The 12,523-nt window shown below is 47.4% G+C and overlaps 4 protein-coding genes across 4 annotated transcripts; 3 read left to right on the top strand and 1 right to left on the bottom strand.

Moving 5' to 3' along the window:
* Positions 1-3: 3 nt before the first annotated feature.
* N7503_000859 (ubiquitin-ubiquitin ligase UFD2) lies at positions 4-3,399 on the top strand (the record flags this gene model as incomplete). Its single annotated transcript, XM_057060420.1, has 5 exons — positions 4-33; positions 109-969; positions 1,022-3,065; positions 3,115-3,264; positions 3,314-3,399. The coding sequence occupies 5 exons, from the start codon at positions 4-6 to the stop codon at positions 3,397-3,399; spliced, it is 3,171 nt and encodes a 1,056-aa protein (XP_056927343.1).
* A 184-nt stretch (positions 3,400-3,583) lies between these two features.
* Positions 3,584-4,700, top strand: N7503_000858 (3-oxo-5-alpha-steroid 4-dehydrogenase family protein; the record flags this gene model as incomplete). Its single annotated transcript, XM_057060419.1, has 2 exons — positions 3,584-3,697; positions 3,750-4,700. The coding sequence occupies 2 exons, from the start codon at positions 3,584-3,586 to the stop codon at positions 4,698-4,700; spliced, it is 1,065 nt and encodes a 354-aa protein (XP_056927342.1).
* Positions 4,701-6,077: 1,377 nt separating this feature from the next.
* Positions 6,078-6,392, top strand: N7503_000857 (uncharacterized protein; the record flags this gene model as incomplete). The annotated part of the gene is made up of 1 exon (XM_057060418.1): positions 6,078-6,392. One exon carries the CDS (start codon positions 6,078-6,080, stop codon positions 6,390-6,392), a length of 315 nt encoding a protein of 104 aa, XP_056927341.1.
* Positions 6,393-6,836: 444 nt separating this feature from the next.
* On the bottom strand, positions 6,837-11,078 carry N7503_000856 (uncharacterized protein; the record flags this gene model as incomplete). The annotated part of the gene is made up of 2 exons (XM_057060417.1): positions 6,837-10,045; positions 10,103-11,078. The coding sequence occupies 2 exons, from the start codon at positions 11,076-11,078 to the stop codon at positions 6,837-6,839; spliced, it is 4,185 nt and encodes a 1,394-aa protein (XP_056927340.1).
* Positions 11,079-12,523: the final 1,445 nt, after the last annotated feature.

Here is a 12,523-nt window from a genome sequence, read left to right as displayed (position 1 = left end):
AGGATGTCGGACACCCTCTCTGACGCGGACAAGGTTTGTTACCATTCCGCAGAGCCGTCATTTTATTACTCCGCAGTCGCTAATGAACACTTCTCAATCACGATTTAGATCCGCAATAAGCGACTTGCTAAACTCTCAAATCCCGTTCCCTCCTCCTCTGGAGAGGGCTCATCTGACTCGCCCCCAAATTCCGCGATTTCCTCACCCTCACGGTCGCCAATCCGCCAAAATGCGTCCAGTGATTCCCGACCAGCCTCACCATCCACCGCACAGACACCCCAGCGTTTTGAAGGAAAGCGGATCAAGATAACCCCCGCTACCCCTGCCCCGGAGCGACCACGCTCGACTGCACCGTCCACTCCGGGGACCCCACCGCCCGGAAGAGTCGAGACCATTGAGACATTCGGAGACCGGATCTTGAGTGCTGCGTTCAAACTCACGTTGAAGGAGGAGGGACACCGAGACCTACAGGGCCAACGCGTGTTCCTCCCTGAATTGCGCAACGAGCTGCTGAGCCAAGGAAAAGAACTGCTCATTGGAACAGAAATCTTGGATCAAGCGCTTTTAGAAGCCGCATCTAAGGCCGAGAAAGGACGCCCGTTGGACTACCTGCTGCCGTGTTGGAAGCGTATCACAAAGTTGCATAAGGGGTTCCGACGGACAAGAGACGACGATCCCAAATTCCAGGTCCTCTGTGAGGCACGTCGGCTTTGCATGAGTTATTGCATCTTTGGCATTACCATGCCAGAGATGTTTGGCCTTGATTCCCCAGAGACCTCTACATTAGCACCATATCTACTGGTGGACCCAGAGGATGAAAGAGGTGTTGATTTTGAATTCATTAGCGAGGCAGTCAAGCGTTTCGAGGAAGATGAGAGTGTCAAGCCCGCTTTCATTGCTGCTGTGGAGGAACTCAGCACAAGTCTGTCCGGCATGGACATTAATGACGATTACAAGCCCTATTCTACGGTTTGTGCACACCTTTACTCGATATGAACATTCGTGCTAACAATCTTGACAGGCATTACGAAACCTCGTTCGCCATGCCTCTATTGCTGCTGCAATCACAGAATCAACCATCTTTAATGATTCAAAAGACCCAGCAAACTTTGAGAAGGCCACTCTATTGGGCCCTTGGTTCCGTCTTTCACCGCTGCAAGCCAACGTTACCATGTCATATTTCTCGAGCCCCAAGACTCGCGACCAAGCATATATTTTGAATGCCCAGCGTTCTCTTCGCATGACACAACAATTGGTGAGCTCTGACCTTCTGGATGTCATCAATCACTTGATTCGCGCCTCGAAAGAGGCTAGAGATCGGGTCCTTGACTGGTTTGCTGCTGCTTTGAACATCAACCATAAACGTCGGGCCATGCAGGTTGATCCTGAGAAGGTCTCGTCCGACGGGTTCATGTTCAATCTCACAACGTGTCTCGATCAACTCTGTGAACCGTTCATGGATGCCTCTTTTAGTAAGATCGATCGCATCGATGCGGAGTATCTTCACCGGGATTCCCGGGTTGACATGAGTGATGAAACAAAGATCAATGCGGATCAGCATGAATCGGATGCCTTTTATGCGAAGAAGGCTGAGGGAACGTCTAACTTTATCACTGAGATCTTCTTCTTGACTGTGGCCGCGCATCACTACGGTAGTGAATCTTTAACCTCTAAGCTTGAGCAACTTGAGAAGGACCTGCGGCATATGGAATCTACTATCACAAAGTTTGAGCTTGAGCGCCATCGGTGGTCTGGAAACCCCAGGCAACTGCAAATGTTCGAGCAAGCGCTGAAAAAGTACAAGGACAAGCTCGATCTTGGAATAGCTTTGAAGTACAGTCTACAGGGTGTGATGTTTGATGATCAATGGCAAGCACGTTCAATGTTGTTCATGCGTTATGTGACAGTCTGGCTGCTGAGACTAGTTTCGGGCGTGAACTTCCCCAAAGAGAAAATCACCTTGCCTCTGCCCGAGCAACAGCCCGAGATATTCAAGTGCCTGCCCGAATACTTCTTGGATGATATCGTGAGCAACTTTAAGTTTATCATGTGGTGTTTGCCACAGATCATTACTGCTACCCAGGGAGATGAACTAGTCATGCTATGCATTACATTCTTGGAGAGCTCTAGCTATATTAAGAACCCATACCTCAAGGCTGGCCTCGTTTCAATTTTGTTCCGTGGTACATGGAACCGCCCTGGTGGTGCCCGTGGTGTTCTGGTGGATCTTCTCAACTCGATGGAGTTTGCCAATGAGAATCTGCTTCACGCTGTTATGAAATTTTACATTGAGGCAGAGCATACTGGTACGCACACCCAGTTCTTTGACAAATTCAATATTCGATATGAGATTTTCCAGATCATCAAGTGCATCTGGCCCAACACTCTTTACCGGGAGAAGCTGTCCATCCAGGCCAGCCAGAACCTCGATTTCTTCGTCCAATTTGTGAACCTGCTACTTAATGATGTGACTTACGTGCTTGATGAGTCTTTTGGTGCCTTCAAGACCATCAACACAACCCAGCAGGAGTTGGCCCGAGAAGGCCACACAATGGAACAGACCACACGACAGGAGCGAGAGGAAAACCTCGCGACTGCGCAGCGCAGTGCGAAATCATACATGCAGTTGACCAATGAGACGGTCTCTATGCTCAAACTCTTTACTGATGCCTTGGCCGATTCGTTCACCATGCCGGAGATTGTTCAGCGTTTGGCTGACATGCTGGACTACAACCTTGATGCTATGGTGGGCCCGAAGAGCTCTACCTTGCGTGTGGATAACCTTCAAGAATATGGATTCAACCCCCGTGCCCTCCTGAGTGAGATCATCGACGTTTATCTTAACTTGATGTCTAAGCAGAATTTTATTACTGCTGTTGCCCGTGATGGCCGATCTTACAAGCCAGCGAACTTTGAAAAGGCGGCAGATATTCTACGCAAGTGGTCTTTGAAATCTCCGGAAGAGTTGCGACGCTGGGGCCAACTCCAGAAGAAGGTCATGGAGGCCAAGGCAGCCGATGAACAAGCAGAGGAGGACCTGGGCGAGATCCCCGATGAGTACTTGGGTATGTTTATCGAGGATACGTATTATGATATGCATGCTGACCTTGCCAGATCCCCTCATGTACACTCTCATGGAAGACCCTGTCATTCTCCCCAGCTCCCGGATGTCGATCGATCGTGCTACTATTCGATCCCATCTGCTCAGTGACCCCAATGATCCATTCAATCGTGTCCCCTTGACCATGGAGGACGTGATACCCGGTAAGACCTGCATCTATCTTGTCCCCACACGCATCACTAACTTCTATAGACACCGAGCTCAAAGCCAAGATTGAAGCGTTCAAGGCAGAAAATCGCGGGCGGAAGGCCACGTCGGAGATGGATACATCCGCTTAAATCTAAATGAATACATAGCCTTATGATAGAGTTAAATGTTGAAGTCATCATGACCGCTTTCCTGTTTGGGACACTTACATCATTATCCCTGCAACTTTAAATCTGGACCTAGATTCTCCACTGAAGCTTAATCCCCCTTTGATTCCCCAAGGATTTTCTTGTTCCACCTCATATCATTCCTACTATGGGGGCCTCTCTTTCTACAATCTGGAGCGCAATGCCACCAATCCAGGACTTTTCCCCTCCATCACCAGCAGCCTACACAGGAGTGCTAGCCGCGTTCCAGTACTTCCCAGTCGTAAGTAAACAAGCCGCCAGGCTCATATGCGCCTAGCTCACATCATCAACAGTTCTCAGTCATTCAATGGTTCTTATCATGGCATCCAGCCGGCAAAACCTCCATGAAAAGCTCCATTTTCAACCTACCCGGCAGGCTAGCCTGGTGTATCATGGAAATTACCGGCCCAGTTGTCTTAATTTACAACCTCTCCCAAGCCTCACCGAGCTTCTTCGAGCTACCAGCTCCTAACCAGCTCGTTGCTGCGCTCTACTGCACTCACTATCTGAACCGTGCAATCATTTCACCATTCTTCTCAGCCCCAAGCATGTCCCCCATCCATGTATTCATCATGCTTAGCGCCATAGCCTTCAACTGGCTCAACTCTTCCTGCATCGCAGGCTGGCTAATGGGTTACGCGATCCCGATCCCAGGGTTCCAGACAGAGGGCACTCCAGCCTTGGACCCGGGCTCCTTCGGGTTCACTCTCGTGCAGATCCTCCCTTTCATCGGAACGATCTTGTTCTCGTTGGGGATGGCCGGGAACATTCACTCCGAGACGGAACTTTTCCGGCTCCGAAGAGAGTCAGCTGAGCAGCGCTCTTCTAAGAAATCGGATGCCACCACTGTGATTGCGGACAAAACTGGGAAGGATGGTAACAAATTCCACAAGGTCTATGTTATTCCCCCAGTTGAGGGAGTCTTCCGTACGATCTTGTACCCGCATTACGTATTCGAGTGGCTTGAATGGGTTGGGTTTGCACTTGTTGGTACAGCCGTCTTCCCGCTCCCTGGAAGGGGTGTTGCTCCACCTCTTCGTGCTGCACCATGGGTTATCCCTGCGGTGTGGAGTGCGGATCTCCTGGGCATTCCGTTCCCGTTGCCAGCTGTTCTCTTTGTCATCAATGCCGTTGCGAATATGCTGCCTCATGCCCGGTGGGGGCGTAAGTGGTATGTTGAGAAGTTCGGGGAGAAGGGAGTTGCTGGACGTGGAGCAGTTGTCCCTGGGTGTGCATGGATGTAAAAGCTGCATTTTGAGTCTCAAGAATTAAAGCAATATTTCTTATCATGTTTTCCTAATTAATGGCCCCTCGGAGACCTCGGACATGAATAATGTATCAACACAAAACAAAATGACTAAAGATGTACGAACTTCCACATTGGGATGGTTAGCAAGAACTTCCCGAGTTCGTAAGCTCTTAATAATGGGAAGTTTTTAATAAATCATTGACACCGCTAAGCAAGCCACAGTCACATCTATCGGCATCTCCGAGCGGGACTTCAGCATAGCACGCCTGAAGAATAAGCCCTACTTGCTCAGGGATCATTCTTGTCAGTCGCAACAAGGCACAGCACAAAAGACTGCAGTTATAGTATTAAGACTTTAGGAAGACAAGAACAATAAATAAAAAAAAAGCAACAATGAAATATTTAGGCTTCCCCTCCACACAATCGCCAGGATCTGCACCCTGTAAATGGTGCCCAACTCATCAGACCAAATTAAGCTACTCTGTGCCGGCGCGTCCCTTAACAGCCTGCCAAGGAAACCCGCGTGTCTTGGCATAGGACCGGACCTGTGGAATTCTCGCCTATTGAGTAAGACCACCAGTTATATAGATGTTGTGGAGTAGAAGCGGCACATCGAGCGAAATTCGCTGCCAAAAATGGCAAATGGCTTTTGACATTTTTGTGCCCCACTTAGATCCACTGTCAGTTCGATGTCCCTGGATCCTGGTCCAGCCAGGTCTGCATAACAACAAATTGTCGATATATTACTGGTTTGAAGCTGCTAAATACATACATCATATTACTGAAAAGATTTTCAATTATCAACTCCATACATTCAAGCCTTGCAAAGCAATGATTTGAGCTTTATACCCATCAATCTTAATCAATCTCCGCGGAAAACCAGTGTAACCCCTCCATCCACGCCACCTTCAGTAAGCTGACTGAATAGATCACACAAGCCGAGAATCTAACTTTAACGGGCTAGTAAAAGTGGGTTTTGCCGACGTGAACTACTTCAGTTCTGAAGAATGGAGATCTCACTGCCGCAGCATACGTAAGGTCCCTTGAACTCAGTTGAAGAAAGCTCGACTATCTCGATTTCGGCTTAGGCTGTACACCAAGCTAGTAAGAAGTGGTTAGAGCGTCGTAACGCCTTCCAAATTCATCTTCTGCTGGAATTTGGTATCTGGGGGCCAAAATGTAGTATAAATGGGTGTAGATTTCCTTTCCTAGATAGAACAACATCAACTCAGCAGACGTTCTTCTCAAACATCTCTACCATTCATCAAATCATTCTACCGACAAAATGATGTGCAAGGCATGTCAACATAACCCCTTCCGATGAAGTTAGACCCAACTAACATCCTACTAGACCGTCGCCCTCATCGCCGCCATGGCCGTTGCTGCTACAGCAAACCCTACCATTGGCTACGCCGGCTACTTCTACACCAACTGTACCGTCCCCAGCATTGATGCCGCTAACGCATACGCTGGATCCTGCGTCAATGTCGAGGACTTCCCCATCAAGTCATTCACCGCCTATGTGGAGTCTGGCTCTTGTGCCGACGGTACCTCTGCTGTTTTCAACACCTACACTGCTGCTGGATGTGCTGATTCGGATCTGTCGGAGACTGTTAGCGTGACTACTGAGAAGCAGTGCTTTGAGGCTGATGTTACTCTTTACAGCATCATGGCTGAGTGTGTTTAGGATTCTCTTAATCAAAGAGTCATGTGGCTTAAGCTCAATTTGATTAGACCTTGAACCTAGAAAGAAATTTACCCGCAATAAAGCTCCATGATACTTGGCGAAAACCAATATAGAGACATGTAGCATGATACCTACTCTGTGGTTGCAGTGCCCAATAAAACAAAGATTCGAGGCACATGATGTCCTGACTATACTATAGATAGATTTTTTCTTGTCTCCTATGTCCATCATCAATCTACTATCCACATTTCAACGTCTCTTCTATCCGAATTTTCATAATGTTTTTTTGTCTACTGTCACCTAGAACAACGATGGACAGAGCAATCAGTATGGTATTGTGGGTGAATGGAGAAGAGAATAAGGAAGAGCGAGAATCGCTGATCTGTCTACAAAGGCTAGTCCCCTGACTCTGATTATATGTGAAGATTGTGTATTCTGTAAGTCTCATGATCTTTTAGGCCTTTTGAAAGGAGAGTAAGACGATTCACATTGATTGGCTCCGCGCTCTAGCAGCATCTGCACGATCTCGTCATGTTCTTGAGACCAAGCAGCCTGGAGCGCGCTTCCATCAGTCCCAACCTGCGCATTGACATCAGCTCCATGCTCAAGCAGCATCTGCACAATTTTGTCTTGCCCTGTAGAACAAGCGGCCTGGAGCGGGCTTCCGTAGTACCCACTCTGGGCATTGGCATCAGCTCCATGCTCGAGCAGCACCTGCACGATCTTAACATGTCCTTTATCACAAGCAGTCCCAAGCACATCCGTGGCATTGACATCAGCTCCATGCTCGAGCAGCACCTGCACGATCTTAACTTGTCCTTCATCGCAAGCAGTCAAAAGCACGTCTGAGGCATTGACATCAGCTCCATGCTCTAGTAGGATTTGCACGATCTGAAAATGTCTTTTATAACAAGCAATTCGGAGCGCATTCAAGGCATTGGCATCAGCTCCATGTTCTAGCAGGATCTGCACGATCTCATCATATCCTTGATAACAAGCGTCCAGGAGCAATCTTTCGTAGTCTTCACTCCGCGCATTGACATCAGCTCCATGCTCGAGCAGCACCTGCACGATCTTAATATTTCCTTTATCACAAGCAGTCTTAAGCATTTTAAAGGCATTGACATCAGCTCCATGCTCGAGCAGCTTCTGTACGACCTTGTCATGTCCTCTCAAACAGGCAGTCTGGAGCACATCCAAGGCATTAACATTAGCTCCATGCTCGAGCAGCACCTGCACGATCTTAACATTTCCTCTAGAACAGGTAAGCCAAAGCACATTCGAGGCATTGACATCAGCTCCATGCTCGAGCAGCACCTGCACGATCTTAACATTTCCTCTATAACAGGTAAGCCAAAGCACATCCGAGGCATTGACATCAGCTCCATGCTCGAGCAGCATCTGTACGGTCTTGTCGTGTCCTCTAGAACAGGCAGTCTGGAGAATAACCGGGGCATCGAAATCAGCTCCATGCACTAGCAGCATCTGCACGATCTCATCATGCCCTTCAAAAGTAGCTGCTTGAAGAGCACTGTAGTGTTTTCCTCCAAAGATATTCACTTCCGCTCCATGTTTTAATAGTATCTGCACAGTCTTCGTGTGTCCTCTGGAGGAAGAATCATAAAGGGCATTTCCCCATAGTCCCCTATCAGCGTTCACATTGGCTCCATGCTCTAACAACATAGATACAATTTTGTTGTGCCCTTTGGAGCAAGCAGCCTGTAGAGAATTCCCATAGTAGCCGCCCTGAGCATTCAATTCGGCTCCGCGCTCTAACAAAAGTTTTGCAACTTTGTAATGACCTTCAGAACAGGCAGCAACTAAGGCACTGCCGTAGTCACCGCCACGAGCGTTGACATCGGCTCCGTGAGTAATCATTAGGCGTACGACACCATAATGTCCTTTCAGTGACGCCCACGTCAACGGATATGAACCCGTAGTGTCTGTGAGACTTACACTTCTTTCATCTTTATCAAGCAAGTATAGTACTTCATTTTGGTGCCCATTCAGGGCTGCAAGATGTATTGCACTCGGACTAGGCATTGTCACCCATGGCATGGCTACCTTCCAAAAGGTAGGAAACCAGAGAAAGAACCGCGGGGCCGTTGTGTTATAGACTTGATGTAGTAAGTCTTGTAGCTCTTGGCTTTCAGTCGAAGACATGTTTCGTACATGATCTGGCCAATAAACCGCGGAATATTCCAAAAAGCTTGAAGTATTACAGAATGGCGTGGTCTTTTTGTTTTCTAAGTCGTCCATAGACAAGTATCGCAAACAGATATGAGCCATTTGCTCGTCGGGGTCTCTGAGTCTCCAGGGAAAGGCAAGATCAAGCGAGTGAGTAGTCTCAATAGTCTCCTTACCAACAAGGAAATCTCTCGCCGTCTGGTGGATGAGATATATCTTCGAGTTGTTGATAAAGACAAAAAGACCACATAACTGTCGAAGCTTCTTACCCAAGTGAAACGGGTCTATTCGAGCCAGCTCTGGAACTCGTGATCGCGAGCGACTGGCCATATCTAACGCCATAGCCATCTCGCTTGTCGTCAAAGGACGCCGTGCAGCGACAACAATTTGTAAGATCTTTTTCACTATATCCACCTGGTCTGTCGGGATTCGGCCAAGAATCTTGACATATGCTGCATTAACCGAATTCGGGATCAGGCGAATTGATTCCTCGGCAGGTCGGACGCTATTTTGGAAAGTATTTTGAATATCATCCATAGCCAAATATAACCAAAGATATGTGCGGTGTTCCATTTGGAGAAGTTGTTGCTCAAGCCGCTGTTGTATATCGCATGGTAACTGTGCTAGTTTCGCTAGTTCATCCACTCTTATCTTGACGACGAGATCTATCTCCTTGTGTATTTGATCGTTCTCTTCTTCCCCCTTGAGGTGTAGATGCGGAAATGAATCTGTGATGTCCTGGAAGCCATGCTGAATGGCCTGATATGGACGACTGGTCAGGAGGAATTTTAAACACGTAGGCCGGGTAGATATAAATGGCTGGTTGTGGAAGTCCTTTAGTCTTTGAATCAACCAGCGTTGATCTGCTTCGCGGCATTCGTCAAGTGCATCGAGGATGCAGACAGTTTTGTATTGTATCTCTGTTGATGTTGATGTTGCTGTCATTAATATCCGCCAAAGTTCATCAACTTCTTGCTGTAGACTCTCTCCGTTCTTTTCCCACGAAGCCATTGCATGGTGTAGAAGATCAGAGCGTTGGCTGAAAAGTTGATGGAGTATTGCACATAATGCTCTAGCAAGAGTATTTTGCTCATCATTGTCTTTAAAAAAGAAGTAACAAATTACCACTTCCGAACTCGAGGAGGTTAAGTAGTCATCAACGAGCGACTTAGCCAAAACAGACTTTCCACAACCTGGATCAGCTGACACCCAGAGAAGATCATTAAAGCGGCTCTGTAACCAGCGTATATATTCATCGCTCTGTAGAGCCCATTGACAGGTACTTTCTGCTTTGCTTGGATTGATGTCCTTTTGTTGCGTATAATTAGATATCTTGAAAATTTGGTGACAACGCTGCTGCTGAATTGTTAAAGCTCTTGAAGCCTTTTCACGGTGATGTTGTTCTCGTTGCTTATATGCTGAGTCTAGGCGTTTATTCGTTCCTTGAACTTCATCCTTTAATTCTTCTGAATATATGAATAAGCTACCGTGCTTTAGGAATAAGGTAATGTTGCTTCACTTACTACACATATCCACCGCTAAGTTCTCTTGCGAGACTTGGCCTACTGGGATATACCCTAGTAGCTCCTTGGCATACGATGCCGCTACTAAAGCTGCGTATCCTTGCCAGCATTTGTTTTTATGTGAATCGGCGTAATCGCAAATCCCGCGAATCACAATGCAAGGAAAGTCAAGCATCAACCCAGCTGCCTCCATCTCAAAACATAATGCCCCAGTCTCTAGCATTAGCTGTTCTCGGGTATATGCATCCTTAATAACAGAGTTTCCAGATGCAATGATACCGTAGTGTGATTGAGGGTCACGACTTTCGCGTTCACATCTCGTTTCTTCCCATACTGCCAGACAACTATCACAGTTTTCTGCAGTCACCGGGTGGTCGTGCTCTGGCTTGAATAGTCGATCCTGTTCTATATTAGGTCGGCTAAAGCTTTTGCGGGTTCGTGCGTTCCTTTTAGTCGCCCTAGTGAAATATTCCAGGAAACGAGGTTCATCTCGAAATTCGGCAGCCCTCAACGAGCTAAGTGCCGTTAGCAATGGTCTAGGAGGACTATTCAAAGACCCCGTTCGATTGAATCGACCACCTGGGACAACCTTTCCCATATCATATTGGACCACACCCCCGATAGTGCCTTCCGGGCAGCTGATCACAACATCACCGAGTCGTACATCATGAGCTTTTGACGGAATTCCGCCTCCAACACCCACCATAAACCCGACGCGGAGTGACTTGGAGAATGTGCGGAGCATATTGTTTGCGACAGTAGTGGCCGAAGTGTTGCCATATTGCCCTGCGGGTAGGCAGGCGATCACCACAGAGTGCTTCCCGATTCGGCCCAAGGTGTAGGTATTGGAGTCGGAAATTTCTTGCGAATCGAGAAGGCCGAAGTTTTCATCTAGCATCTCCAGAGCTGCGGCGAATTCGATCGGCAGCGCACATATCCATCCGATTTGGAAGCTTTCTCGTGGAGGACAGCCCATTTCAGTGATTCGATTCGCTCACGATAGAATTGTGGAGAGGCGTCAAAGGAGAGGCGTCAAAGGGGGGTAAGAGAAATCTATGATTCTGAAGATATCCGGGATGAGAGAGATTACATGGCAATCAAGACAAACCGAAAGCCTTCTCAGCCCCGTTCAGCCTCACACTGGACAAGCGCAGCAGCTGGGCGGCAAGATGAGTAGTTCTATTGGTGAAGGATGAGATTGCCTCGTAACGGGGCGGAGCGCGCCGTACCGAGCCATTGGGTCCACGTAATGATACCAGATATAGGCGATGATCACATACATTCGTGTTGCGCGAACCTGGAAATCCCAGCTTTATCTCTTAGACCAAACCACTATATCACAACGCCCAAGACAACCTTACGCAAAAGCTTTAAATACACCTTAAAATCGACGCCTTTGCTGTATGACAGATAGCGCTCATAACTAGCAGCGTTTTTAAGTGGAAACAGCGCTTCATAAACACAAATATACCAACTGAAACTTGCTTGCATATCTGTTTGACAAGTAGCGCGACAGGCAGCTGATTGTTGGTTCGTGATACCAAATTTACCGCTCTCAACATAAATCTACGTCTTATTCCTGCTAAGATTAGACAACGATGAGACAATATGTGTTAATGCTATGAAAGAGTGAATCATTCAGTATAATGGTGCTTTCAAGGCTTAGTCAGAATGTTCTTACAGCAACTACCTACCGTTAAGTCCCAATAGCCAACTCCATGAGAAGTGTTCCACGTCAACGGTTATCATCTCCCACAAAAGTCACCAAAGACGGGGATAATTGGAATCTAGGATTTGGGAGTGACACCAAATATAAACCGATTGTAGTCCTCGAAGTCAACATGATTACTTCAGCTGATTTACAAATGCTCCCAGCTTGGGAGCGTATATAGGTTGCGCTTCACGCGACTCTTCCGGGTTAGCCTGTCCACAAAGTCATTGGCCAATGGATGAGACAAAACCCTTTTTAGTGTAGGGGTTCCGAATTGCGACCGGGACGTGTGGGTCGATGATCTACCCGGATTGTTGATTACTGTGCCTACTGCCGAAGCTCCAGCCCCCGGCCTTCGAAATAATCTAGAGTGGTTCCATTGCAATTTGTGTATTGGCCCATAATATTCGTCAGCGATTCAAACTCCATAGTTTTTCCCTTCATAGGTTTTCCAATGCGATTCTTTTACATAATTCGGTTAGAGCCGGCAGTACCCACTTTCATATTTACGTAGCTAATACTACGTTGGCGGCACACATCGATTTGAAGATTGAAGAATTTTTACAACTGACTGAAGCACTGAATAAAAGTATTCAATGTGTGCTAGCCCAGAACGCGGACAAAGGGAAACTAAGCTCCAATGCGGGGTTAAGCCATGTGGGGCTTATAATCCCTGACCTTCACCTGACCATCACATGCACTCCTTGATT

This window comes from Penicillium pulvis (genome assembly GCF_028828015.1).
Source record: "Penicillium pulvis strain IBT 33274 chromosome Unknown contig_10_segment0_segment0, whole genome shotgun sequence".
Taxonomy (NCBI): domain Eukaryota; kingdom Fungi; phylum Ascomycota; class Eurotiomycetes; order Eurotiales; family Aspergillaceae; genus Penicillium; species Penicillium pulvis.
Note: the sequence above shows the minus strand (reverse complement) of the source record. Positions and strands in the feature narration are given on the sequence as shown.